The 27,081-nt window shown below is 39.9% G+C and overlaps 1 protein-coding gene across 1 annotated transcript; it reads right to left on the reverse strand.

Moving 5' to 3' along the window:
* Window positions 1-3,130: 3,130 nt before the first annotated feature.
* LOC121502751 (uncharacterized) lies at window positions 3,131-6,156 on the reverse strand. The gene is made up of 6 exons (XM_041776460.1): window positions 5,930-6,156; window positions 5,695-5,858; window positions 4,863-5,173; window positions 3,996-4,648; window positions 3,590-3,722; window positions 3,131-3,490 (listed from the first exon to the last, which is right to left on the reverse strand). Exons 1-6 carry the CDS (start codon window positions 6,154-6,156, stop codon window positions 3,131-3,133), a joined length of 1,848 nt encoding a protein of 615 aa, XP_041632394.1.
* Between the last annotated feature and the right edge of the window lie 20,925 nt (window positions 6,157-27,081).

The following is a 27,081-nucleotide window of genomic DNA, read 5'->3' on the forward strand; positions in this document are numbered from 1 at the left end:
ACATCTCACATCTCCCCTTTTTCCTTTTACAGAGATATGATTATCTCGTCCTTCCTTGTGATATGCACTCGGAATTCCTCCTCTCCAGCGAGGAAGAGGAACTTTCGGTCCATCCGGCGGTGCGTACCCTCCTGTGGGCGCACGTGCTCGACGAGCGAACTGGGGATGCGTCCCCCCCTTCACTTGGACTCGCCAATGCCGTAGTGGAAGGACCCAGTCCTCTTCCGGCGGTGGGTATGGCGCGCTGTCGCTGCCCTCGTTAAACGTAGGTTGCGGTGCGTTGGAAGCGGGTCGTGGTCTCGGTTGCTCTCTGCCTTGCTTCTCCTCCTCCGTGATCCCCTCCATCTCCGCAATCTCCGCGGCCCAACTCGCAAACGGAGGCGGAAGGTCGGCTGTGGCGACGGTTGCGGGTGTGGCGGCTGCGGCCAGTGCTGGCGTCTCCTCCTCCTTGCCCGGGTAAGTATTTCCCGGGGCGACGGTGGCCATGTCGTCGGTGTCCTCGAGCTCAGGCTGGTCGTCAGGAATCGGGGCCATCGCGGTCGCTTCCTCCCGCGTCCCGAGAGTTTCCGAGGAGAGTTTCTAAGACGAGGACGAGCACACGGAAGGAGACTATTTTGCAAGCGGAGAGGGCGTTTGCCCCTCCGGGCAGCTACCACGAGGAGTTACCAAGGAGAGGTTCTAAGCACCGGACGAGGGCCAACAGGCTACCCACAGGAGACTCAGCCGTCGAGTGACCCTGGAGAAAACAGAGAGTGGCGAGTGGCGTCGGAGAAAAGGAAACCAGGAGGATTCGGGAAACTGTAACGAGTGGCCAGCGAGTTGTAACCGGCCAAAATGGCCACGTGCACAGAAAATCTCGACGGGCCTCGATGCGGTATCACCTCAGAGTAGGCTAGCGAACCTAACCCCAAAAACATAACCTCATTTAACCGGTTAACTCTAAGTCAAAGAAAAGCCTTAATATTTTTATGGGAAAATCTAAGTCACACAAATATTGAAGCCACGAACCAACAAAACACTGCACTGAGAGAAATAAATAAAACCCAGTCACGAAAAAAAATGCTAAAATAAATACTTCTCTTTCATTTTACATACACACATGAACCCAAAAGCTGGTCTACGCGGAAAATATATGTATTTGGAAATCCGATACTTGTCCTTGCCTAGGCTCAGCCGGCCACATAATTTAGAATGGCAGCGAGTGCTGACGGAGGCACATCCGATCCGTGGTGGCGACCATTTCGGTGAGTGTCGGTTGCGATCTTACCTAGGCTCTAGATAGAGGATTTTGCCCCCTAGATAAGTGTCCCCATAATCGATCCCTCTCTCCGTCTCATTGTGGTGAGTGCCGTAAGCCAGATCCAATTTCGCTCTTTTGCAAATACTGAAAGAAATTCGTTTCTTAATCAGTATCCCGGTGGCTGACACTCTCCATCTCACGTCAGCCCACCATTCGTCGAAGGCCCTTGTCCCAATCTTTATAAATTTTCTGTAAAGAGATCCTGGCGTGACTGAGCTTCACCCAGCCTTAGAACCTTAAACAGTCGACATATATTTATATTATATATAATTTCTTATACCCGTGCAAAGTGCTCATGTCCTTGTAGTCAACTTCTTTGTTCTTCATCGTTGTTAAGTATTTTTGATGAAGTAACTTTGTTGTTGTTTTTCTTTGGTCCGTGGTGATATGAAATAAAAAATCGAAAGAAATATGTGAATTAGGATTATTGGGGTTGCTCGGCCTAGCTCGCCGGTGTCGGGGTTCGTTGAGAAATGTATAAATCCGGCCCCTCGTGTCCCAACTATAACCAGTGAAAGGCAGAGAATAATTCAGTTAGATCTTGGTTTATGCGTATTTTTTCAGTGAAACCCTATAAAAAGGAAAGTTTTGTTCGGCATTGTTGGGGCGTCTCGCTGATACCAAAGAGTATAGAATTATATAGAGCGGACATCTCATACAAAAAAAAGTGTCGTATGGCGGGTTCCAGCGGTAGAACCCGCATTTCGAATCTGGGCACCCCGAGGCCTGCTTGCCAGTTGGTCTAGTGGCTAAGGTATCCGACTGCCACCCTGAAGTGCATGGGTTCAAATCCTGGTTAGACTTAAGATTTTTTGTCTTTTTTTGTTTTTTTTTTTTCTTTAGAAGAAACTTTTGTATTCCATTTTAGTGTTACCAGGATATGTTTGACAAATAAAAACAAATCTACAACACGATTTGTGGGTATGTGTGTTGTTAAAATATTACATGTTGTATGCATTTGTTTTCGTTTTATGTTTTTAATTATTGTGTTAGATTAATGTTTTAAATTAAAAACAGTCGAATAAACTGATAATAAAATATAATTACATATATATTAAATGTTTTGATTTTATAAGCCCATTGCAACGAAATATTTTTGTTTAAAAAAGTTCTTAGGTTTCAAAACTCTTTTAAATATTGTAATAAATAAAATAATATAAAAAAAAAGAATTATTAATAATAGAAAACACGATACTATAAAACCGTCATTGTCAGGGATTGATCCACTCATCTAAATTTCCGACTAACGCGTGAACCGGCACGACCATAGGACCGATTAAAAGTATGATGCACAAAAACAAATATGAATTTTAAAGCCTTTTGATTCTCGCCCTAGCAAATCCAAAATGAAATTTCGTCTCGAAATGTGTTGCCGCGTTCACGCACACATACACACAAAACTCACTTACACTTATGCATTGTGTGCGTAATAAACGAAATCTAAAAATAGAACCAGCAAATCATTCCCCGTTTCCCCTCGCCGACAAGCGTAAAGCAAGCAAAGCATGCCAGATGCGCTCTCTATATAGTTCTATACTCTTTGCTGATACCCTGGATATAGGTGTGTAATTAATGATCCCTTGTCGTGAGCGATGCGACTGCGCGATGTGTGCGAATGTTAGTCGGCTTGGTGGTACCCTGTGTGGGTGATGCGACTCCGCGAAGAGCGTGCGGGCTGGTCAGCTTTTTTTTTTTTTTTAATTCGTTTATTGAAGTGAAATAGATACAAAATTGCGGGGGGATAGAAGGGTTGGGTCACACAGATATCGGGATGGTTTGCTCGTGCGGTACGGCCGCGAAGCAATGCTTCGCTCGGGCGCTGATCCCGACCTATGATGCCTCCAGGTTCCTGCATCGCTCCTCTGCTCGGAGCATCGTCATTGCCCTCGCTGCGAAGTCCGACACGGCCTGCCAGTTCGCTTCGGATATCAACATCAGCGGAACTAAGTTTTCCACTGCGATGGTGTAGCTCAGCCTGGCCTCCAGTGTTGCTCGCTCGCCGGCAAGTCTCGCACAGTTAAAAACCGTGTGTTCTGCCGTCTTCTGCGGCTGACCTTGGCAGTGCGTGCAAGTGTCCTCTTCCTCGTGGCCGAATCTCCGCAAATAGCTCGGGAAACAGCCGTGGCCGCTGAGAATCTGGGTCAGGTGGAAGTTTACCAGACCGTGCTTCCTCCTCAGCCAGCAGTCCAACTGTGGAATCATGCGATACGTCCATCTCCCCTTCGACGATGATTCCTACCGCGTTTGCCACGCTGCCAAGGTGGCTTCTTTCGCCGCTAAGCGTAACACCTGCTTCTCGCGAGGAGTCCGCGTTCTACCAATAGTCTTGCCGTGGATACTGGCCCTCTCTGCTGCTAACAGGTCCAGCGGAAAAGTCCCGGCTAGGACAAACGCGGCCTGATCGGACACCGTCCTAAAGGCGCTACAGATGCGTAGTGCCGCGAGGGGATGGGCCGAGCACAGTCCGCGACTATAGGCTGGGGTCGCTAGCGCATGCCCCCATACTGGTGCCGCATAGCTCTAGCTACGCTGGACAATAGCAGCCAACTCGCCTGCTTCGGGCGCCTGTGATTAAGCATTAGTCTGCTGACTGCTCTCACCGCTGTGGTGGCCTTTGAGCTCGCAAACCCTAGGTGCTCGCGGAAGGATAGCCTCCTATCGATCATTACGCCCAGGTATTTTATGGCACACTCACTCGCACACTCGGATGGTTATGACCTCCACCTTCTTCCGGCTGCTCACCAATACGGCTTTCATTTTTTGCGGCTCTAGTTGTAGACAAACACTAGCCAGCCACGAGTTAATTCGGCTGATGCTCCTGTCGCACAAATCTTCGGCTCCTGAGAGTTCCTTGTCGACTACGACTACGGCTATGTCGTCAGCAAATCCCACCAGCTCGGTCCGGCCTGAGAGCGGGAGCCGCAGAACACCATCGTACATGGCATTCCACAGCAACGGTGCCAAAACCGAGCGTTGCTGAACTCCGCAGGGGAGCTCGGCCGATCTGACACCGCCGTCCGAGTCGTACACCAGGGTTCTGCCTCTGAAATAGCTCTTCAGCAGCTCCAACAAGTACGGGGGTACACCGAAGCTGGATAGTGCATCCAGGATACATCCCCATCTCACCGTATTGAAGGCGTTGCGGATGTCTAGCGTGACAATCAAGCAGTACTCCTTCGCGCCTCCTTTCCACCGTTGTCCCGCAATGGCGGCTTTTGCGATGCCCACCACTTTGGAGATAGCATCAACCGTCGACGTAGCCTTCCTAAATCCTAACTGGGAGTCAGATAGATCGCCGGCCGCAGCGATGGCCGTCTCTAGCCTCGTCCGGATCAGCTGCTCCAGCACCTTGCCCGCCCGTCAATCAGGCAGAATGGTCTGCTTCCTGGTTTCGGAAGCAGGACCAGCCTCTGCACTTTCCATCTCCTAGGAAATGTTCCTTGTCTAAGGCACTTTCCGTACAGCTCCGCGAATAGGTCCGGGCGAAGCGAAAGAGCAAGTCTCAGGGCTCTATTGGGAACGAGGTCAGGGCCAGGGGCTTTGCCTCTCTGATTTTCGCCACCGCTGACAAGATTTCCGTCTCCAGGACTGGCTTGAACCCTTCCAGAGAGTGCGTAGCAATCTCCAGCGTGGCTCTGGGGTTATCCGGCTTTGGGAACAGGTGCTCGACTATCCTGTCGATGCTCTCCGCGTCATGAGGGGCGCCCTGTTTTGCCCCGTGGATCTTTTTGACGATGATCCTGTAGGCGTTTCCCCAGGGATCGTGGTCCGCGGTGTCGCAAAGGTCCAGAAAGCATTTGGTTTTGCTTTCCCGGATTGCCGCCTTGAGAGCCTTGCGGCACCGGTGGTACTCGGACCGCCTCTCCAGGTCGGCTTAATGATACCCTATCTGAGTGATGAGGCTGCGCGTAGGGCAAGTGTGTAGTCGGCTTGATGGCACCCTGTGGTGGATGATGCGACTCTGCGACAAGAGTGTGGGTTAGTCGACTTGATGATATGTGGGTGATGCGACTGAGCGTAGGGCGCGTGACCGATTGCGGGCTGGCTGTTGCTGTGGTTACGGGTCCGGGTGACGTCCATCGTAGTTAGCAAACGTCGTCGCCTAAGCTCGCACCGTTCCCAAACGCTTCGCTGATACCCTAAACCTACCAAGATCAGCCGAAGCTTGTCCCATCCTGTGCGTACTTACTTTGACCCGCGTCTATAGTACCTGCATACGACCAAAGACATTGGAATTATCAAATTCGTAACGTCCGTACATTTGTTTTGCAATATAAGGCTTCATTTTTTATGGCAACGACAATCGCGTTCTCCCTCTCTCACAAAGTTGCTTTTTTATTTTGTTTATTAAAGAATATGTACAAAAAGGGGGGGATAGAAGGGTTAGGTCACACAGACATCGGGACGGTTTGCTCGCGCGGTACGGCCGCAATCAGCAATCTCCAGCGTAGCTCTGGGGTTATCCGCCTTCGGGAACAGGTGCTCGACTATCCTGTCGGTGCTCTCCGCGTCATGAGGGGAGCCCTGTTTTGCCCCGTGGATCCTCTTGACGATGATTCTGTAGGCGTTTCCCCAGGGATAGGTTTGATTTTGCTTTCCCGGATTGCCGCCTAGAGAGCCTTGCGTCACCGATGGTACTCGGACCGCCTCTCCAGGTGGGAGCTCAAACGGTAGGAGCGCTGGTAACGGCGCCTTGCCTTCTGGCCGCGGCAATCGTATGGTTCCTCAAGTACACCGTCCCTGTGGCGAGAGTGGGCACGCTTGGCAGTCATGCAGTCATCGCATGCGACTTGCAGTTGGTCCATGGTAGAATCCACCATCTGCTCTGCATAGCCATTTGCTTCCAACCTCTGCATATGCTCCGCGAAGGATTGGATATCACTGCATAAAATGCGGTTGCCACCGCATTGTTTGTGATTAGGGCAAAGACACACAAAAATTTGCGGTGGAAGGAGACACTCTAAAATGTACTATTTTTTTTTATGCGCGTCACTGTCGTATATTCTTTTTTAGGTATATTAAGTCTCGACCAACGCCAATATTACATAAAAGAATGAGAACATTCAATAAAACAATTTGAAATGTACACATAGCACGTTGCTTTTACATAAAAAGTTTACCAAATAATAAATGCTGCTCATATTTGGCACCGCACAGAAAGAGCGCACAATAGAAACGAGAAAAAACACCGCATCATTTTTTGATGCGGGGGTTTGAGACACGATTTTAAAAAAATACGTTGTGTGAATGCAGTGTACTTGTAGTTGTGGTGCACTAATATAGATCTCTAGATCTACCTATTTCCATCCGTGTGTACACTGATAAATTTTCTATCCTTTCTGATTCTTTAATGTGTATATATTCTTGATCAGCAACAGCAGCTGATTCGGTTAAGCCATGTCCGTCTGTTCATCTGTCCGTTTCAACGCAAATCAGTTCCTTTAGTTTCGAAGCTATCTGAACCTATCTGACCGATACACTGTGGTCGAGCTCGTCTATATCATATAGCTGCCATAGGAACAATCTGTTATAAATCAATACTTAGTATGAACAACTTTTTTGTTTTTCAAGATATCTTAACCAATTTCACAGATAATATCTATGTGTGGTACAGGTTTATGCATTCTTACCAAATTTGGTTAAAATCGCATCTCTATATCTTATAGCTCCCATACAACATTTATATAACATTTTTTTTTCTAAGACCTAACATTAATTTTTTAATTTTTGATCTCTTAATGAGAACGTTGGTGAAATATAAGTGCCCAAATATAAAAAAAAAAATGATTCACTTATATATTGTGTATTTAATTTATTTATTTTTAAAATATCCAAATCTGTGCGATGTCCGCATTCATTAAGATCATATTTGCATTTACATTTATTAGATCGGTCTTGCCAGTTTGCCTGAATATGGTTGGCAATGACATTACATTACTACATTTTTTCAGAGTAGTATTTTAACACCCCGTATCTTACAATACAATACAACTTTAAAAAATTCAACAAAATACATAAAGTATTTAATAATAATTGCGTAACTAGTAAAAAATTCAAACTGCAAGTCATAAGCGCTCTTTATGCGGCTATGACACTGGCGCATTAATTAGAGACTTCATTAAAGATTTGACAGCGCTATAGCGTTTTACACAAGTGCGAGCAAGACGACTATATGGCGCTCTAATACATTAGAATAATGCATTAGCTACTTCATTGGTGCGATAATCGATAGATCTACATAAAATATACTACATACTCGATAACAGAATACGGGTTTAATGAAGAAAATTGTAATTGAAAAATGTATTAGCCAGCTCATTGACAGAATGGTCTCACAATGAGAATTTTATTTGTATATAATATAATAATAATATGTTTTGCGGTGGCAAGGTTCTTGCGGTGTAAAATTAATTAAAATTTTTTTTGGTAATAATTTAAAAAATTTTAAGCATCATAGGTTAAAAACATAAATTTAAAGGATTCTGCATTTATTTATGCAAGAATACTTCGACGAGGAATTCAGAAATTCATAGTAATACGCCGCGAGTGGCGGCCGTTTTTTTTGTTTACCTTTTACGGTCGGTGTGACCGTAGTCGTATTACCAAAATAATCCAAGCAAAATCCAAGCCAAATTACACAAAATTACACATATAGTGGTCTCTTTCAAGGTTCTTATGAAGTAGCTAATTAATGAAAACTGCATTAGAGTATCATATGGGCATAACCAATGCCAGAGGTAGGACCCTCCTCGAGGCTTTCTCCACACTCGACGTCACCTTCCTCAACACTGGGGCGCAGCCCACCATCAGCAGAGCCGGGGCGAGTTTGTGAGCTGCTTCAGGGCTAGCCAGTGTACCTGGGTCCTGAATGATGCCTATACGGGGAGCGATAACGCAGCGATCCTCACCGCGCTGGCCACTGGGCAAGCGCAACCCACACCACTGCCTCCCCAAGCACGAAGGGGATACAAGGTCGACACCCTAGATATCCAATCCTTCGCGGAGCATATGCAGAGGTTGGAAGCAAATGGCTATGCAGAGCAGATGGTAGAATCCACCATCTGCTCTGCATAGCCATTTGCTTCCAACCTCTGCATATGCTCCGCGAAGGATTGGATATCTAGGGTGTCGACCTTGTATCCCCTTCGTGCTTGGGGAGGCAGTGGTGTGGGTTGCGCTTGCCCAGTGGCCAGCGCGGTGAGGATCGCTGCGTTATCGCTCCCCGTATAGGCATCATTCAGGACCCAGGTACACTGGCTAGCCCTGAAGCAGCTCACAAACTCGCCCCGGCTCTGCTGATGGTGGGCTGCGCCCCAGTGTTGAGGAAGGTGACGTCGAGTGTGGAGAAAGCCTCGAGGAGGGTCCTACCTCTGGCATTGGTTATGCCCATATGATACTCTAATGCAGTTTTCATTAATTAGCTACTTCATAAGAACCTTGAAAGAGACCACTATATGTGTAATTTTGTGTAATTTGGCTTGGATTTTGCTTGGATTATTTTGGTAATACGACTACGGTCACACCGACCGTAAAAGGTAAACAAAAAAAACGGCCGCCACTCGCGGCGTATTACTATGAATTTCTGAATTCCTCGTCGAAGTATTCTTGCATAAATAAATGCAGAATCCTTTAAATTTATGTTTTTAACCTATGATGCTTAAAATTTTTTAAATTATTACCAAAAAAAATTTTAATTAATTTTACACCGCAAGAACCTTGCCACCGCAAAACATATTATTATTATATTATATACAAATAAAATTCTCATTGTGAGACCATTCTGTCAATGAGCTGGCTAATACATTTTTCAATTACAATTTTCTTCATTAAACCCGTATTCTGTTATCGAGTATGTAGTATATTTTATGTAGATCTATCGATTATCGCACCAATGAAGTAGCTAATGCATTATTCTAATGTATTAGAGCGCCATATAGTCGTCTTGCTCGCACTTGTGTAAAACGCTATAGCGCTGTCAAATCTTTAATGAAGTCTCTAATTAATGCGCCAGTGTCATAGCCGCATAAAGAGCGCTTATGACTTGCAGTTTGAATTTTTTACTAGTTACGCAATTATTATTAAATACTTTATGTATTTTGTTGAATTTTTTAAAGTTGTATTGTATTGTAAGATACGGGGTGTTAAAATACTACTCTGAAAAAATGTAGTAATGTAATGTCATTGCCAACCATATTCAGGCAAACTGGCAAGACCGATCTAATAAATGTAAATGCAAATATGATCTTAATGAATGCGGACATCGCACAGATTTGGATATTTTAAAAATAAATAAATTAAATACACAATATATAAGTGAATCATTTTTTTTTTATATTTGGGCACTTATATTTCACCAACGTTCTCATTAAGAGATCAAAAATTAAAAAATTAATGTTAGGTCTTAGAAAAAAAAATGTTATATAAATGTTGTATGGGAGCTATAAGATATAGAGATGCGATTTTAACCAAATTTGGTAAGAATGCATAAACCTGTACCACACATAGATATTATCTGTGAAATTGGTTAAGATATCTTGAAAAACAAAAAAGTTGTTCATACTAAGTATTGATTTATAACAGATTGTTCCTATGGCAGCTATATGATATAGACGAGCTCGACCACAGTGTATCGGTCAGATAGGTTCAGATAGCTTCGAAACTAAAGGAACTGATTTGCGTTGAAACGGACAGATGAACAGACGGACATGGCTTAACCGAATCAGCTGCTGTTGCTGATCAAGAATATATACACATTAAAGAATCAGAAAGGATAGAAAATTTATCAGTGTACACACGGATGGAAATAGGTAGATCTAGAGATCTATATTAGTGCACCACAACTACAAGTACACTGCATTCACACAACGTATTTTTTTAAAATCGTGTCTCAAACCCCCGCATCAAAAAATGATGCGGTGTTTTTTCTCGTTTCTATTGTGCGCTCTTTCTGTGCGGTGCCAAATATGAGCAGCATTTATTATTTGGTAAACTTTTTATGTAAAAGCAACGTGCTATGTGTACATTTCAAATTGTTTTATTGAATGTTCTCATTCTTTTATGTAATATTGGCGTTGGTCGAGACTTAATATACCTAAAAAAGAATATACGACAGTGACGCGCATAAAAAAAAATAGTACATTTTAGAGTGTCTCCTTCCACCGCAAATTTTTGTGTGTCTTTGCCCTAATCACAAACAATGCGGTGGCAACCGCATTTTATGCAGTGTAAATAGCACCCACTGGATCTTAAGCGAGTATACTTGTAATGCTTAAATCAGGCACCGGTGCCGATCTCTGGGTTTATCGCCTGTTGATTCTGATTATTGGATTATTATATAGTTTTTGTTTTAGGAGACCTTTCCTTTATTTATGTGTTGTTGAGCCGGCTTGCGGTCAGGGAGGGGTGGTAATATAACAATAAAAAAATAGAAAAACAACACATAAATATATAATTTATACTATGGTATTTGGTTTTTAACGAAATATTGCTCTTGTAAGCTTTAAAAAAAGGGATATAGAATCACATTAGCAAATACGATAAGACATTTCAAAAATGTTCACATACAGCAGGATGTATGGAATTAATTTTGTGATCTCAGCAGGGTCTGAGTTTTCACTTGAATGATTAGTAAGCCTAAATAAATTACATTATTAATTCATTGGCACATTTCAGTGGGCAGAAAGAGCATTCCGACTTCATCCCCTATTTAAAGGTAATTATGATAAAAGGGATCACGTTCTTACGATTGAATAAAAATTATAAGGGTAAATTATTCGATGTAAAGTTATTTGTCTCTATCATTATAAAGCTCCTTAAGGGGTTACATCTGAGTAACTGGCAAAAAAAAGCCCATTTTCTAGAATTTTTTTTGGCCAAATGAAAAAACCAATCGAAAAATTTAAAAGTAGGTTTGATAATGTTAGATGTGAACTACAAAATAAATATTTTTTTTAATAAGTCGAAAACAAAATGGCGGCTGTGCAGCATGTCTTCCTAGGCCCTATTTTTTTGAAAGGGGTCCATGGCCGAAAACCCAACGTCCTTAATTTTTGATCTAGAACAAAAAATCAAATTTTGTTAGTTTCTGTATCTCAACCGCTATTTTGATTTTTAGCAAAATGGTGAGTGATTAAATAAAATGTTCAATTTTCATGAAAAAAAAAAGTTCCAAAATTGTTGATAAAAAAAAAGTGCGCAAAAAAAAAAAAATCCTACGTGTGTCGATAGCCATAGGTATTTTGGATATACTGTAAAAATTTCAGATCGATCGGTTAAGATTTGTTCGAGTTATGTTTTCGGCCAACTCAAAAAAAGTGGTTTTGAGAAAAACGCGTTTAAAGTTTTAAGATCGTATATATTTACATGAGAGGCATCGCCGCAGAATGGAAAATTTCGACACTTAGACACATTTGCCGGACTCTATCTTTTGGTATGTTATTTTTAAGACCCTAAAGAATTTTTTAAGCAAAAAAAAAAATTCGATTTTTAAAAAAAGTTACTCAAATGTCCTCCCTTATTTATATAGTTTCTTATAAAAAATTTTGCACTTGCTCTCATATCTCTGCGTACAGGACAATAAAAAACCATAACACTGACTTTAACGTCAAATATTTTGCACTGCGAATCAAAAATTAAAAATGGCAGTCTCAAAAGTTTGCGTACAGCAAAGAAGATCGTCATTTAATGTCCAATGCACTTATATTTTCCTTCAAAGTTGTCTTTGCGTCTTTGGTTAATCAATTTTTGTTGAAATCCAGCCCAATGCAAAACACGACACATTTGATTTTATGGTTTTTATATTGTTAATTTAATATAGCTCTTATAGCTCGACTTATCTGTTTCAGTTCTCAAATCAAAAAAGGGGAGAAAACTAGAGATGGTAAGCTCATGTAGACATATCGAAACTCAAATATGAGAGAGTGCAACCATGCGATTATTTATCGCACAAGCTATGTTTATTTTGCACATCTCATTTAATACGGATATTCTTACACACCTCCTCAAAATAAACAGAGATTATACTTTAATATAAACTAAATACAATGATTAAACTTCTATTTTGATATGTCGAGCACTCTGGGGAGTATTATAAAAATTAGTCCAACATTTGTTGCAAGGGGTTGGGGAAACCCAGAAAAAACCCAACCAGACCAATATAACTTAAATTGAATGTATTACAATATTAACGTAGTAATTATTAATAAAATTAGGAAAATACAAAATATTAACTATTAATTTCTCATATGTGAATAAAGTGAAATAAGCTGTATATAAAAGAAATAAGAAAACAAAAAAATATTCATTATTAATATTAATTTTTGAATGTATGAGTATTATATATATTCAAAGCAAGGAGATTTGTAATATACAAATCCAACTCCACATCAGTTAAGACCCATTTGATCTCTTTGTGCGATGAATCGGGGTCCAGGCAAAGGCTTCGTCAAAATATCTGCCAGTTGGTTTTCTGTAGGAAGATACTCAATAGTTATTAGTTTTTATTCAACTTGTTCCCTAGAAAAATGGTATTTAATATCAATATGTTTCGTTCTCTTGTGGCATGTGGGATTATTAGCAATGCTTATACAACCTTGGTTGTCCTCGAAAATCTTTATAGGTTTATTACATTGCAATTTTATATTTTGCGCTAAAGACTTTAGCCACATAGCCTCTCTTGTTGCCTCAAATAATGCCATATACTCGGCCTCAGTTGATGAAGCTGCAACAGAATTTTGTTTTTTTGTATTCCAGCAAATAAGGCATGAATCGAACATTTTAAATGCATAACCAGTAGTACTCTTTCTATCGTTCTCGCTACCAGCCCAATCTGAATCCACATACCCAGTAAAAACATTTGTGTAATTAACACTTTTTGTAAAACATAAGCTCAAATTGACAGTACCTTTCAGATATCTCATGACCCTTTTAAGACATTGCCATAGTTCCTTATTATTCTTCACTGTATATCTACTTAATATACCAATGGCTGTACTTAAGTCAGGTCGGGTACAGAGCATTATGTACATCAAACATCCAATGACCTCTCGACATGGTGCGTTATAAGTTTCATCTAGATTCAAGGCTTCATAATTTAGTTTATTCGGAAGTGGAGTGCCAACTGGATTACATTCATTCATACCAAATTTATTTAAGACGTTAATAATGTAAGCAGTTTGACTTAATTCAAGTTTACCTTCACATCTATTTATTTTTATCCCAATAAAATATTTGATTTCCCCCAAGTCAGTCATTCTAAGTTTACCTTTTAAATAGTCCTTAAATCTGGACATCATATCTAAATTTGAGGTGGCTATGACCAGATCATCCACATATAATAACAGATATATATTTTTATTTATGTCTCCTTTGTCAAGAAAATAAATGCAATGATCTACAGCACAACTAACAAACCCAGCTGCTTTTACTATTTTCTCAAACGTATTATACCAACATCTGGCAGCTTGTTTAAGACCATAAATTGATTTATTTAATTTACAGACTTTGTTGTTTTTACAATCTAGACCTTGGGGAAGGGACATATAAATTTCATCTTCTAAATGTCCATTCAAAAACGCTGTCTTTACATCCATTTGGTGTATCTTAAGATCGTATTGATTTGATAAGGCTAAAATAAAGCGGAAACTAGTTATCTTCGCTACTGGTGCAAAGGTTTCGTCATAATCAATCAAATATTGTTGTGAGTAACCACAAGCAACAAGTCTAGCTTTATATTTGATAGGGTTACCCGACTCATCTTTCTTTATTGTAAAAACCCATCTACAGTTTATAATGTTTTTATTATTAGGTTTCTCAACAAGAGTCCAAGTTTCATTAATAAAATGAGCATCTAACTCTTCTTTAATCGCTTGTTCCCATTTTAGCCTGTCGTCTCTATCTTTTAAGTCATTGTAAGTATTGGGTATGTCATTAAAAATAGTTTGAGAATATAGCAAACAATTATTTAAAAGCTTATAAGGTACTATTGGCTTATCTTTTATTCTTTCGCTTCTGCGAATTTCAAAATTTTGTTGTTTTTTCTTATTTTTATTTTGGTCCTCAATATCCGTACTATCAATCGGGCTATTTTGATCAACATTTTCCATACTTTCTTTCTGGACTACCAAATCCGTACTCTCATTCGGGATATATCGGTTAACACTTTCCATAATTTTATTTTGGAAAGACTTTTCGTTAACAATACTTTTCTTCTGAAAATTACTTTCATTATCTATACTTTTGTTCTGGAAAGAACTTTTATTATCCATACTCTCATTCTGGATACCACATTCATTACCCATACTCTCATTCTGGATACAATATTCATTATCCATACTATCATTCTGGATACAACATTCATTATCCATACTCTCATTCTGGATACAACATTCATTATCCATACTATCATTCTGGATACAACATTCATTATCCATACTCTCATTCTGGATACAACATTCATTATCCATACTATCATTCTGGATAACTGAACCATCAGCCCTAGACTCTATCATATTCACTTCATCCACAACCACATCTCTAGCAACAACAAATTTTCTGTCTCTCAGAGACCACAACTTGAACCCATTCGGTTCATAGCCGACCAGAATACTTTTAATTGATTTTTCATCAAATTTCCTTTTTCTTGTTTTGTTATGGATGTATACTGAAGAGCCGAACACTTTTAAATACTTTAAAATTGGTTTTCTATTATGCCACAATTCGTAAGGGGTTTTTGTCTTGTCAGCCAACGCATTAGTTGGGCTTCTATTAATTAGGTAAGTAGCCGTTAGTACAGCTTCACCCCAAAAATATTTTTCCAATTTTGATCCACTTATCATGGATCGAGCCTTTTCTGTTATAGTCCTGATCATACGTTCGGCCACACCATTTAACTGTGGCGTATGCGGAACGGTTAAATGATAACTAATTCCCTTTTCCACACAATAACTACGCATTTCATTTGAAAGATATTCCCTACCATTATCAATATATAAATTTACGATTTTAAGGTTGAAATGATTTTCACTTTTTGCAACAAAATCCTTAAAAAAATAAAACACATTAGATTTATGTGACATTAAATATGTAACAGAATAATGAGTAAACTGATCAATAAATACAACATAATAGTTTTTACCATCTATTGTTGCTGGTGTAATTGGACCACAAACGTCAGAGTGTATTATAAACAAAGGTCTTTTAATATAATCTTTACTTTTAAATTTCGAAAATTGTAATCTAGTTTGCTTTTCATTGACACAAGCTTCACACACGTTATTATCAAAAGTAATATTATTTAATAAATTTATGTCCTCAAACATAGTATGTCTCTTTAGCTCTTCTAGTTTTCCTTTGCTAATATGTCCCAATCTCTCATGCCACAATTTAAACATATTACCATTATTTTGATTAGTACTGTAAACCCGTTGACTTAATTTAAAATGTATCAAAGGAACACTATAAGAGTACATACCTTTAAAAACAGTTTCACCATTTTTAGAAACTTTAACACCTCCTGCCGAAAATACAATTTCCATGCTAGCATCTTGCATTTTCTTAACAGAAAGTAAATTCTGAGGTATATGCTCGCAGAACAATACATTCTCAAGGGTTATCTTTGATTGATAATCACTCTGGACTTCCATGATACCCTTAGCTGTTGCATGTATGTATTCATCACATTTGGCAATGGCGATTTCGATTGGTGGGTTCAACTCGGTGCAATTAATTAAGAGGTTTCTATCATTTACCATATGATCAGAAGCACCAGAATCCAAAATAAAGGAAGTACCGACCGAACTTGCATTTGATTTATTAATTTTTCTTTTCAGCATAAAGGCAAAACCATTATTTTCATTATTAAATTGCACATTAGCTGACTGTGCTTGTTTTCCATTTTCTTTGTTCTTATTAGAATTGTTATTGTTATTACTATTATAATTATTTTTGTTTTGAAGCCTTTTAAACATAAAACTATCTTTTTTCATATGACCAATTTTATTACATTGATGACATCTTATATTTGCTCTTTTATTGATATTATTTTTATTTTTATAGTTGTTTGAATTTATTTTATCATTTCTCACAGCATGTAACACTTTAAAACTTGTCTCTTTGCTTGCACTTCTTAATTTTATTTCCTGGTCTAATAGTCGATTCTTTACAAATGCTAACGTTAGGTTCTCTTGAGACAAAGTCTCCACTGCAGTTATAATTCCGTCGTAGGAAGAAGGGAGAGTTAATAGAAGATGGGACACCTTGTCCATTTCATCAATTTTTGCACCCGATGAAACAAGATCAGTAATTAGATCATCAAATATTTTAAAATGGTTCATTAGAAATGAATTAGGTTTAAACTTCAATGATAAAAGTTGCTTTCTTATTGAAAGCTGAGACGCCAAACTTTTGCGCTCATACATATATGTATATGTTGTCCAAATTTCCAAGAATTTCTTTTGCGGTGCACCCTGTTGTGGCGAAACTAAGAAAAGAATCGCCCAAAAATTCTATAATTAAACATTTGGCAACTCTTTCTGCTTTCTCCCACTGATCTGTTTCCGTAGTTGGTTTTTCATTTTCAATTACACAAAGAACATAATTTCCCGCCAATAAAGCTTTTACCCGGAATTTCCAAATTGCATAGTTTTTGCCATCAAAAGACTTTATATTTCTTTTTGTTTTGTCCATTTTAATATTAAATTGAAACAATAGCTTGATGCCCAAATGCGAAATTAAATCAAACTGTATTCAAATAAACCAACTTAAAATTCAACACAGTTCCTAGAAAAACGTAATTCCTTGGAAATTCGATTCACTTTTCGGGTTGAAACACACACACACTTTTGGAGTCCCGGTTGTATTTCATGCGAAGACACACAGTTCCTAGAAAGTTCTTCACGCACAAGAACAGTATGTGTGTATAGAGTTATATAGCTATTTCACATGAATTAGTTTTTAAAACAATCGTTGTATTAAAATTTCAGTAGTTTAATTTTTGTATTGGTGACTGGTGACTAACCTGTTGAAATCCAGCCCAATGCAAAACACGACACATTTGATTTTATGGTTTTTATATTGTTAATTTAATATAGCTCTTATAGCTCGACTTATCTGTTTCAGTTCTCAAATCAAAAAAGGGGAGAAAACTAGAGATGGTAAGCTCATGTAGACATATCGAAACTCAAATATGAGAGAGTGCAACCATGCGATTATTTATCGCACAAGCTATGTTTATTTTGCACATCTCATTTAATAGGGATATTCTTACAATTTTTAATGGGTAATATATGCATTTGTCACTATGGAGACTAAGGGAAAGGAGATTTGCGCTGACGAAAGAAAAATCATTCTTAAACTGCATCTTGAAGGCAAAAGCTACAGGGAGATTGGAAAAACCATTGGCAGATCGCATTCATCTGTTCAAAGGGTTATTACCAATTACGGAAAGTCGGGATCTATCTTGTCAGCGCCCAGATCTGGCCGCCCAAGCAAGTTAACCAAAAGAGGAAAAACAAAAATTCTCCAACTAGTCCAGAACAATCCAAGATTAACAGCGCACGAGCTTAAGCTGGATGTTAAGGAACGGTTCTCCAAAACCGTATCAGAAAATACCATACGAAGGGCAATTAAAAAAGGTGGATACAAAAGCCGCGTGGCCAGAAGGAAACCATTTATTTCCGAAACTAATAAGAAGAAGCGTTTGGATTTTGCAAATGACCACATAACGAAGCCATCCGAGTTTTGGAATAAAGTCATTTTTTCGCTGCATGGGCTGAGAGGGCGTAAACTGCATCGCGCACATGAGCGAGCTTTCGACGCTCACTGCCGACCCTCTCTCTTCGTCTCTCACCACTTCTCTCTCTGGCGCTACGATGGAAGCTGGAGATGCTGAGTATAAACCCCAAAAAATCAAAATCTATTTTAATTAGTCGCAGGCCAATTGATACAAATGACCTAACAAAACTAATAATAAATAATATACCTATAAGCTATGTCGATCATGCAGTTAATCTGGGACTAACGTTCAACAACACCCTGTCTTGGGGCAATCACATATCGAAAGCAACCGGTCGAGTCTATGGTATCTTGCGTCAATTGCAAATACCAGAAACTTTTTACCCGAACACATAAGACTCCAGATTTCTAAAACCATTCTGATTCCCACCCTGTTTTATGGTATAGAAATATTTGGGTTTTGCGACACACGGGACAAGAGAAAATTAGTCACAGCCTTAAATTCTATTGTTCGTTATGTGTTTAATTTAAATCGTTTTGACCATGTATCACACTTGACTACTAAACTACTTGACTTAAACTTAAACTCCTGGATTAATCTTAGAGCCCTTTCATTTTTCCGCAAAATAGTGACAACCCATGAGCCTTCTTACTTGTTTAATAAATTAATACCGGCAGCCTCGCCAAGGACTAAAAATTTTATATGCCCTCGAGTCCAAATGCTCAACTCCGAGATGCAGTTCTTTGTCAACGCTATCCGTCTATGGAACCAATTACCCCATGAACTTAAAACTATTAGGAATGCAACTCAATTTAATTCCAAAGTAAAACTATTTTTAAGAAACAACGCATAACAAACAAATAAACAAACAGCAAACTTCATATTAATACGTAATTAAGGATATAAAAATAAACAAAAAATAAAATAAAATAGATAAAATTAACTAAATATAATAATATAAAATAAATAAATAAATAATTAGTTCATACAATAATTAATGTACTAGGTATTAAGTAAAAATCCTGTCTAATTTTAACTCAAGTATGGACCATAAGGCCTATATTGACATACTGAATTTGGTTGAAAGTGCTAGACGGTTAGGTCTGGAAGAGGACTTTATTTTTCAACAAGATAATGACCCGAAACACACTGCCCACAACGTCAAGCTTTGGCTGCTGTATAACACAAAAAAAAAGGTTGCGAACTCCTCCACAATCACCGGACTTGAATTCAATCAAACATTTGTGGGATCTTTTGGAGCGTCGTATACGGAAACGCATTATTACATCCAAAGCTATGCTAAAGGCTGTAATTTTAGAGGAACGGCAGAAAATAACAGCAGAGGATACAAGAAAACTAGTGGAATCGATGCCTAAACGTCTGAGGGAAGTTTTGAAGACTAAGGGCTACCCGACAAGTTACTAAACAATAAATAAATGACGATATTCTTTGCTGTACGCAAACTTTTGAGACTGCAATTTTTAAAGGGGTTTGGGTAAAATGGTTATTATAAGAAAACCGCTAGGCTTATAATTCTGCAAAAATAAAGAGGCGACGTGAATTGAATGACTAATAGAATAAACCAATTTTTGATTCGCAGTGCAAAATATTAGCAGAGTTATTTGACGTTAAAGTCAGTGTTATGGTTTTTTATTGTCCTGTACGCAGAGATATGAGAGCAAGTGTATGTACAATAAATATTCTAGATCCAGTTAAGTATCATCGAAGATAATATTTTTATATATATTTAAATGTTAAATAAATTCTGTTGGTGTCAATTACATTTTTGTCTATTTTGACCATTTAAGTAATTAAATTAATTACCATTATTACTAAACAACGTTTTTGGACTTCCTTTAAATTTATTAATGTATTCTTTTATTTTTTATAAGTATTTCGATTATCCAACAGTATGGCAGCCTTGGCGATAACTTTGCGGGGGACTAATCGACTCTTCGTCAAAACAAAATTTCTTGTTGAAGACGGAAAAATTTGTTTGCCAAAACTGAAGCTCGGTCAGAAATAAATTTTGTATACCCTTGCAGGGTATTATAGTTTCAGTCGATCCAGCCATGTCCGTCTGTCCGTTTCTACGCAAATTAGTCCCTCAGTTTGCATAGTCTTCTGAATACTCTCACTGGTATATATGTCGGAACGGATCGGACGACTATATCATATAGCTGCCATAAAAATGATCGAAGTTTTTTTTAGAAAGAAAATTATAACTTGGCTGTTTTTCAACATATTTCTATCATTTTTAAGATATACACATTTTTTATTATTGTAGATTTCGGTTTTAATTTTATGATAATGGGACGCCTATATATTATAGCTGTCATAGAAACGATCAGGTAATTAATAGAAAAAATTATAACTTGCACATGCTTATGTACTTTGTGATGGTCTTTTTTTAAATTTCATAGTAACAATCGGTAGATGTACAGAAAAATATTTTATTAGAAATTTCAAGTCTAAAATATAGTTTTTTTTATAAGATTAAACTTTCTCTTTTTTTTTAAATTTTATCAAAACCAAATTTTTATGTATATGCTATGTATAAGTATTGTTCGGCTGGGGGGAGCTGTTGCAGCTAGCTTCCGCAGAATAGGCACCAAAAAATATAGTCAATCCCGCGACGCAGTCGAAGGTCCAGTAGAAATAAAAAACCACCACAAAAAGAATAGGCCGGGGGCGTCGGGGTAGTTTTCAATGTAATAGACGTATCGTCTGCTTTATTTGGCTTCAAGATTCTAACTAATTACAAGCGGGAGCGGGAGATCAAAATAGGAGTGCGCGAGCGGCCGAAGCATAAGCTTGGAGAGCGAGAGCGCAAGCGGAGGAGCTTTGGACTGGAAGTCCGGAGGGAGAGGGAGAGAAAGAGAGAGCGCACTGCCTCCCGAAATTAAGCGCCTTTCTGGCGTGAACATTCTCCCCCTCCCTTGCGAGGATACGCAGCAAAATATTAGAAGTCCTTCGCTCGGGAAAGTGTTGGATTCGCTGAGCGGTCGTCGGCATGTAGAAGTGTGTGATGAATTTGTCCACACGACTGGCATCGGTCGTTACTACGGCAAGATCCTCCAGAATGGTGGTGGGCCAAGCAGTTGACGCAGTATTTTCTGTCGATGACTGCCTGGAGCCGTTTCTTTGCATCAAGCCGAAGAAAACGGTGGCACTTCCGAAGAGGATGGTTCCCTTGACAGACTCGGCATTGGTAGGATGAAATACCTCGGGAACGTCTGCTTTTGCTGTCGTTGTATGGAACCCAGTAATTGAAGGAGTCGGCCGCATTGGTCACTCGTGTAGAGAACGAGGAAATCCGTTGGATAGGTGAAGATATTTGTCGGGTGTTATCACGAGGAATCGGAGCACTGGAAGATGAGTCGCTTGGATGCAACAAAGTGTGATGCCGACCGTGGCAAGTAAGACAGTTGTGGGCGCTTGTGCAATTACGGAGTGGATGACCGCTTGCAAAGCAATTTAAGCACAACTGCTTTTTCTGGATATAAGATGATCGATCGACTATCGTCATCTGAAGGAAGCGTGGACACAAACGCACTGAATGGTTCTCTGCAGAACACAAATCGCATCTTTTGGACGTATGAAGAATCCTCGTACTTAAGGATTGTAGTACTCGTGGCGATGGGTTGGAGATTGTCGGTTTAGATGAACGAAAGTGTGTCACAGTAGGCTGGATAGAATCTATGGCTTCCAGAGTTCTATAGCGCTCTGTTAGGAATGAATCAAGTTCCGGCCACGTAGGAATTTCGGTTTTTTGTTCGATGGATTGCTCCCATAATGAAAGCGTCAGCTTTGGAAGTTTTGTGGAGCACAAATAAACAAGGAGGCAATCCCAATTCTCGGTAGAAAGGCCGGAAATTCTCAGCGATGTTAGACAATTTTGGATCATCCTGGACATCCTACGTGTGTCGATAGCCATAGGTATTTTGGATATACTGTAAAAATTTCAGATCGATCGGTTAAGATTTGTTCGAGTTATGTTTTCGGCCAACTCAAAAAAAGTGGTTTTGAGAAAAACGCGTTTAAAGTTTTAAGATCGTATATATTTACATGAGAGGCATCGCCGCAGAATGGAAAATTTCGACACTTAGACACATTTGCCGGACTCAATCTTTTGGTATGTTATTTTTAAGACCCTAAAGAATTTTTTAAGCAAAAAAAAAAAAATCGATTTTTAAAAAAAGTTACTCAGATGTCCCCCCTCATTTATATAGTTTCTTATAAAAAATTTTGCACTTGCCATACGAAGGGCAATTAAAAAAGGTGGATACAAAAGCCGCGTGGCCAGAAGGAAACCATTTATTTCCGAAACTAATAAGAAGAAGCGTTTGGATTTTGCAAATGACCACATAACGAAGCCATCCGAGTTTTGGAATAAAGTCATTTTTTCGCTGCATGGGCTGAGAGGGCGTAAACTGCATCGCGCACATGAGCGAGCTTTCGACGCTCACTGCCGACCCTCTCTCTTCGTCTCTCACCACTTCTCTCTCTGGCGCTACGATGGAAGCTGGAGATGCTGAGTATAAACCCCAAAAAATCAAAATCTATTTTAATTAGTCGCAGGCCAATTGATACAAATGACCTAACAAAACTAATAATAAATAATATACCTATAAGCTATGTCGATCATGCAGTTAATCTGGGACTAACGTTCAACAACACCCTGTCTTGGGGCAATCACATATCGAAAGCAACCGGTCGAGTCTATGGTATCTTGCGTCAATTGCAAATACCAGAAACTTTTTACCCGAACACATAAGACTCCAGATTTCTAAAACCATTCTGATTCCCACCCTGTTTTATGGTATAGAAATATTTGGGTTTTGCGACACACGGGACAAGAGAAAATTAGTCACAGCCTTAAATTCTATTGTTCGTTATGTGTTTAATTTAAATCGTTTTGACCATGTATCACACTTGACTACTAAACTACTTGACTTAAACTTAAACTCCTGGATTAATCTTAGAGCCCTTTCATTTTTCCGCAAAATAGTGACAACCCATGAGCCTTCTTACTTGTTTAATAAATTAATACCGGCAGCCTCGCCAAGGACTAAAAATTTTATATGCCCTCGAGTCCAAATGCTCAACTCCGAGATGCAGTTCTTTGTCAACGCTATCCGTCTATGGAACCAATTACCCCATGAACTTAAAACTATTAGGAATGCAACTCAATTTAATTCCAAAGTAAAACTATTTTTAAGAAACAACGCATAACAAACAAATAAACAAACAGCAAACTTCATATTAATACGTAATTAATGTTGAAGATAAATGTTTCTAATTCAAAAACCCGCCAAGTTAGAGTGCCGCTCGTAATAACATATCGATTGTATCGAAACAAGATAAACACATCACTAGCATCATAAACATATAACCTAAAAAGCTGTAGAAGAGAGTGAATAAACAAGACAGAGTTTTCTAAAGAAATATAGTTTATTTACTGGCCAAAATAACTCAAAAGATAAAAGTTATAATAGGTTATGGGCCCAGGAACGTTTTGTTCAAGTTGAAGTGAAAGAAAAGATCGCATTTTTCTCGATTACAATGGATTTGGCGAAGCACGTGACGAAGCTCTCAGGAGCGACCGATTGGCCGATTTGGAAAAGAAAAATAAGGGACCTGATTGATTACCACGACGGTGCTCTCGACGCGTTGGACGGAAAGATCGTCAAACCGGATCCATTACCAGAAGGTGCCTCAACAGTAGATGAAAAGAAGCACAAGGAGATGAGCGACTATTTTCGTAAGGCCAACAGCTATGCAAAATCCATGATTACCACCGCGGTCACGGACTCGGTGTACCAGAAGATCATGGACAAGGAGACAGCACACGATACGTGGGAAGCCCTGAAAAATCAGTTTGAAGCAACAGCGAAGGATCAGGTATTCAGGATATGCAACGAGTTTTTCGCTTTCTCTTGGAATCCAGGTAACGATGTATCAACCCACATAGCAAAATTGCGCAGTCTATGGAACGATTTAAATCAAGCTTTGAAGGCTAAAAATGAAAATGAGCTGCCAGATTTTATACTTGTTTGTAAAACGCTACATATTTTGCCAAAAACATTCGAAACGTTCCGTCAAAGTTGGATGCTCTTGACAAAAGAAGAAGAAAAGACTTTCGACGAATTAACTAATCAAATTGTCATGTTTGAGAGAAATTTTAGAACAAAAGAAAATGACGAAAAGGGAAGCCAGGAGGCTTTTTCTATCACAGCAAAAAAGGAGCATCGTCAGGATTCAGGAGTATCTGGTCGGAGATTCGACACCTGCCACTATTGCAAGAAAAAGGGGCACTGGATCAGGAACTGCATTAAATGGAAGAAGGATGGACGTCCGAAGCAGAGCCACCAGAATGCTGAACAAGGAAATTATGCAGAACCAACGGTAACTCTCATCTCAGTCCACAATGGCGTGTTTGCATCAGAGGCCAACTCAGAGGTCAACTGGTGGATAGACAACGGTGCAACAAAACACGTTGTCAAGACTGCGAAGTATTTCGAGCATTTTGAGAAGTTTGAGAATCCGAGTTGGATCAGAGCAGCTGGAAATGAAACCTTGTCAGCTTTGGGTCAGGGCACAATCAAAGTCAAAACGATTGTCAATGAAAAAATTCTTTTTCTTTCTTTGAAAAATGTATGGTTTGTTCCCAATATAACGAAGAACCTATTTTCAGTGTTGGCTGCCCAAGACAATAATCCAAGTAGTCGTTTTGAGTCGTCAGCAACCAAGTGCTCCCTCAAAATAAACGACAAGATTGTCCTCGTTGGAGCCAGAGAAGTTGGAGGAACACTCTACAGAGCAGCGATCGAGCCCATACTTCCAGAACGAAACGTCGATGTCAACGTCGTAACTTCAGGAACTTCAATTATCCAACTGTACCACGAGAGGTGGGGACATCAGGACAAGAACCACATCAAGGACATGCTCAAAAGAGAAATGGGCATTCAAGTCAAGCTTGAGAGCAGTTTGTGCGAGCCTTGCATTCTTGGAAAGGCTCATCGATTGCCATTTGGATCGAGGAAACCAGCGATGAAGCCAGGGGAATTGATGTCAGGCGATGTTTGCGGCCCATTTGAGGATTCATTCCAGAAGAAGAGGTATCTGGTAGTTTTTAAGGATCATTTCACCAGGTTTCGATACGGGTACATCGTCAAGCAGACACATGGTTTCCCACGCCAAGCAACAAGGCCACACAATTCGAGAATTCCTGAGCGACAATGGAGGAGAATTCGACTGTGCAGGAGTGAAAGAAACTCTTCAGGAAGCTGGTATAACTTTTCGACTCACCGCTCCCTATACTCCAGAACAAAACGGTGGTGTCGAGAGAGAGAATCGAACGATAGTCGAAATGGCGAGAACTTTCAAGTATTCTAATCCAGAAATAAAATTTCCAGAAGCAATTTGGGCCGAGTTGGTCAGCACAGCAGTCTACGTTCTCAATAGGACGGGCAAATCTTCATTGAAGGGTCTGAGCCCTTACCAACTTTGGCTGGGCAAGAAACCAAGAATCAAACATCTTCGAATTGTAGGATCAACGTGCTATGTACACATTCCATGCCAAAAAAGGAAGAAGATGGATGAAAAAGCTGAAAAGGGATACCTGGTGGGTTACGACGGCGATGAGAGATATCGTATTTACTTACCAGAGAAGCACAAAGTAGTCGTGTCGAGGGACGTAAAATTTCAAGAAAAATTCAGCAATTGTGAACCAGGCGTCAACCTACCTTTCCAAGATTTTGGATCCAAGGACGTCGTAGAAGACAAAGAAGAAGAAGATGCGGATTTGCACAAGAGCGAGGACGAAGACACACTTCAGGAGCAAGACTTGAAAGAAGACACAGACGAAACAGGAAGCGAAGACACAGCCCAATCAGGAAGCGAAGACAATTACGAAACTGGAGTAGAATCAAGCTTTGACGAAGAAAACAACAAAAGAAAACTGCAATCAATGCGGTTGAGGGATCGTTCGAATTTGAAGAGACCGGAGCATCTGGATGACTACGTAGCAGCAGCCGAGAATTTTGTGCTGGAGAGTCCAGATTCCTTCCATGAAGCCATCAACAGCAACGTCGAGTGGAAAAAGGCAATGGACAGGGAAATTGATTCCTTACATCAAAATTAAACTTGGAACTTGACAAGACTCCCCAGAGGATCGAAAGCACTTCCATGCAAGTGGGTCTATCGAGTCAAAACCCATCCCGACGGAAGTATCGACAAATACAAAGCTCGCTTGGTCATCAAAGGATTCGCCCAGAGACAAGGGATTGATTACGACCAAACTTTTAGCTCTGTCGCGAGAATGGAAACAATCCGCTCAGTGTTGAGCGTTGCAGCCAAAAATGATATGTCTTTGGTCCAATTTGACGTCTCGACAGCTTTTCTATACGGTGAATTGGATGACAAGGAAATTTACATGCTACAACCTGAGGGATACGAGCAAGGACAGGGGCTTGTTTGCAGATTGAAGAAGAGTCTCTACAGGCTTAAGCAAGGGCCGAGATGTTGGCAAGAACGCTTTGGAGGTTTCCTGCGGAAACATAATTTCAAAGTCAGCGAGGCAGATCCATGTCTCTACATCAGGGAAAGAGATGGCAAAAAGATTCTACTCGTTGTTTACGTAGATGACGGACTCGCCGCAGCAACAGATACGCAAGATTTGGAAGAATTTTTGAACGAGTTGAAATCAGAGTTCAAAATAGTCTCAAGCAAGGCTGAGTGTTTCTTCTTTCCTCTCAAGAATTCGGAAATTACGACAGCAGAGAAAGAATCAGAGACGACTGCGTTCCCTTATCGCCAAGCCATCGGAGCTCTCATGTACCTCATGCTTGGAACAAGGCCAGACTTGGCTTTCAGCATCGGATTTCTTTCAAGAACGCTAGAAAATCCTACAAAAGAAAACATTGCACAAGTGAAGAGAGTTTTCCGTTACATTTCCGGAACAATCAACGTTGGGATAGTCTATCGGAAACAGAAGAGGGGAATCCTCGAATGCTACAGCGATGCTGACTTTGGTGGCTGCACGAAG

The sequence above is a fragment of the Drosophila kikkawai genome, chromosome 3L (genome assembly GCF_030179895.1).
Source record: "Drosophila kikkawai strain 14028-0561.14 chromosome 3L, DkikHiC1v2, whole genome shotgun sequence".
In the NCBI taxonomy this organism is placed as follows: Eukaryota; Metazoa; Arthropoda; class Insecta; order Diptera; family Drosophilidae; genus Drosophila; species Drosophila kikkawai.